This window comes from Vigna unguiculata, chromosome 6, assembly GCF_037176805.1.
Source record: "Vigna unguiculata cultivar grain cowpea cultivar isolate G323 ecotype 2 chromosome 6, ASM3717680v1, whole genome shotgun sequence".
Classification (NCBI taxonomy): domain Eukaryota; kingdom Viridiplantae; phylum Streptophyta; class Magnoliopsida; order Fabales; family Fabaceae; genus Vigna; species Vigna unguiculata.
This window is the reverse complement of record NC_140797.1, coordinates 39,566,729-39,568,870: the sequence shown is the minus strand read 5'-3', so window position 1 is coordinate 39,568,870 and position 2,142 is coordinate 39,566,729. Positions and strand designations below refer to the sequence as shown.

At 45.4% G+C, this 2,142-nt stretch overlaps 1 protein-coding gene across 1 annotated transcript; it reads left to right on the top strand.

Moving 5' to 3' along the window:
* The first annotated feature begins 422 nt into the window (after positions 1-422).
* LOC114188546 (uncharacterized) lies at positions 423-1,931 on the top strand. The gene has a single exon (XM_028077118.2). It carries the CDS (start codon positions 496-498, stop codon positions 1,744-1,746), a length of 1,251 nt encoding a protein of 416 aa, XP_027932919.1. The 5' UTR covers positions 423-495; the 3' UTR covers positions 1,747-1,931.
* The last annotated feature ends 211 nt before the right edge of the window (positions 1,932-2,142 follow it).

The window sequence follows — 2,142 nt, the reverse complement described above, 5'->3', positions numbered from 1 at the left end:
ATTCACAAATAAAAACTTTTACACTAAATTAGTGCTCTTCAAAAGACCTTATTCGAAAACCTATATCGGAACCCCAAACCTTTGAAACAATTATTGGAAATGAAATAGCATATAGTTGAGATTTTTCTTAAATAAAAATAATTAAAACTAGTTAAATTTTGATAACAAAATAATTTAATAAGAGAAGCTTTGGCTAAAAATGATCGAAGGCAACCTAATTTTACAATTAACACTATTAAAAATTTGTTTTTTCCGTTCCCTCTTCCCAGCGCATGAAAGAAGAAACACCTGTATTGTGACATGATCCAGTAAGTTTTACAAACAAGTAACCTTTGCGTGTGTCTGGAATGACAGCCACGCGCTCACGAGACAAAGGTATATAAGAACAAGCGATGAGAGAGAGTTTTTCATCGACGCAGAGAGCGAGTGAGTGGTGGTGTGATCACCGTAGCAGCACCATCTTCCCCGTTCCGTTCTGTCGAAGCTTCCAAAACCATGGCCCAGATTGAACCATACCAGCTCCTAGAAATCAACGTGATTTCGGCCCAAGATCTGCCCCAGGTCTCCAAACCGGTTCGGGCCTACGCTGTGGGCTGGGTCCACCCAGACCGCAGACTCACCACCCAAGTTGACCATGAGGGTAACACCAACCCCATGTGGAACGAGAAGTTCGTGTTCCGCGTTGACGACCACTTCCTCAATTCCGACAACGCAATCATCATGATGGAAATCTACGCTCAGACATGGCTCAGCCCCGTCCTCATCGGCACCGTCGCCGTTCACGTCACCAACCTCCTCCACAAAAAAAGAAAATCCAAGACCCGCTTCGTGGAGCTCCAGATTCTCCGCCCCTCCGGTCGCCCCCGGGGAAACCTCAACATCGGTATCACCCTCCTCGACAGCGCCATGCAGAACATGCCACTATATTCCGAACTAAGTTTCTCCGGAAACGATGACCAACTAGAAACTAGGAAAAACAAAAAAGTAATTACCGAGGAGGACCGTGAAAAGCACTCGCCTTTGGAAACTGCTAGTGTTTTCACCCTACAACGTTGTCAGAGCGAGGAAAACGATTCCACCATCAATGACTGCGCCTACCGCGGGACTGCGCAACGTTACGGCTACGATGAGCAGGATTTGGACGTGGGTGTGCGGAAAGGCGGCGTCTTCAACGAAAACTCGCTCATTTCCGACGTGGGGCCGTCGCCATCGGTGGTGGCTGCGGCGATCGCGAAGGGATTGTACCCCATGCCGCCGCCGCGTACGGCCGAAAGTTCGATGATTGACGGGTGGTCGATGAATAGCGGAAATGAAGCTGTGGTGAAGAAGATGGAGAAGTGGAGGGCGGAGCTTTCTCCGGCATTTGAGGATTACGGCGAGGAGCAGAGGAACCCGAGACAGACGCCGCATCGCGTGGGGCAGACGCCGCACCGCGTGGGGCAGACACCGCATCGTGTGGGGCAGACGCCGCATCGCGTGGGGAAGACGCCGCAGCGCGTAGGAAAGACGCCGCAACGAGTGGGACATACACCGCAGCGAGTGGGACAGACTCCGCAGCGCGTGGGACAGACGCCTAGGCGTGGCGTGAGACGCGGCGAGCCGTTCTCGTGCTTTGGAACAGTGTTTGGGTGTGAGATTACGATTACTTGCACGAAGGGGAACCGGCAGAAGAAGAACGGAGATGAAAAGAGTCGTCTAACTGAGGCGTCGTCGTCGGAACTGACTTACGATGAATCCTTTATTTGAGGAATTAAGGAAAGGAACTAATGCATGCCACACTATACTCAGACAACCTCTTGAATGCAACCAAAAGGCCTTTTGTTTTCCTACATGAATGTATTTTTTAATTCATTATCATCATTTGTAATTATTTATCTAAATGTTTTTTATTTTTTTCATTATTAAAAATAAATATGCTATGCTTTTCATAAGGTTCGACGAATAAAATATAATAAAAATAAGAGAACATGCCATGATAAATTACGTGTATAGAAAAGGAAAATAACTTTTAACAACTTTACGTTATAATTTTACGCGATATTTTCTAAGTGATTTATTAGTTTTCTATTTTATTACTTTTAATATTTTAAAATTATTCATAAAATAATATTTTATTTTTAATATTTTAAAATTATTCATAAA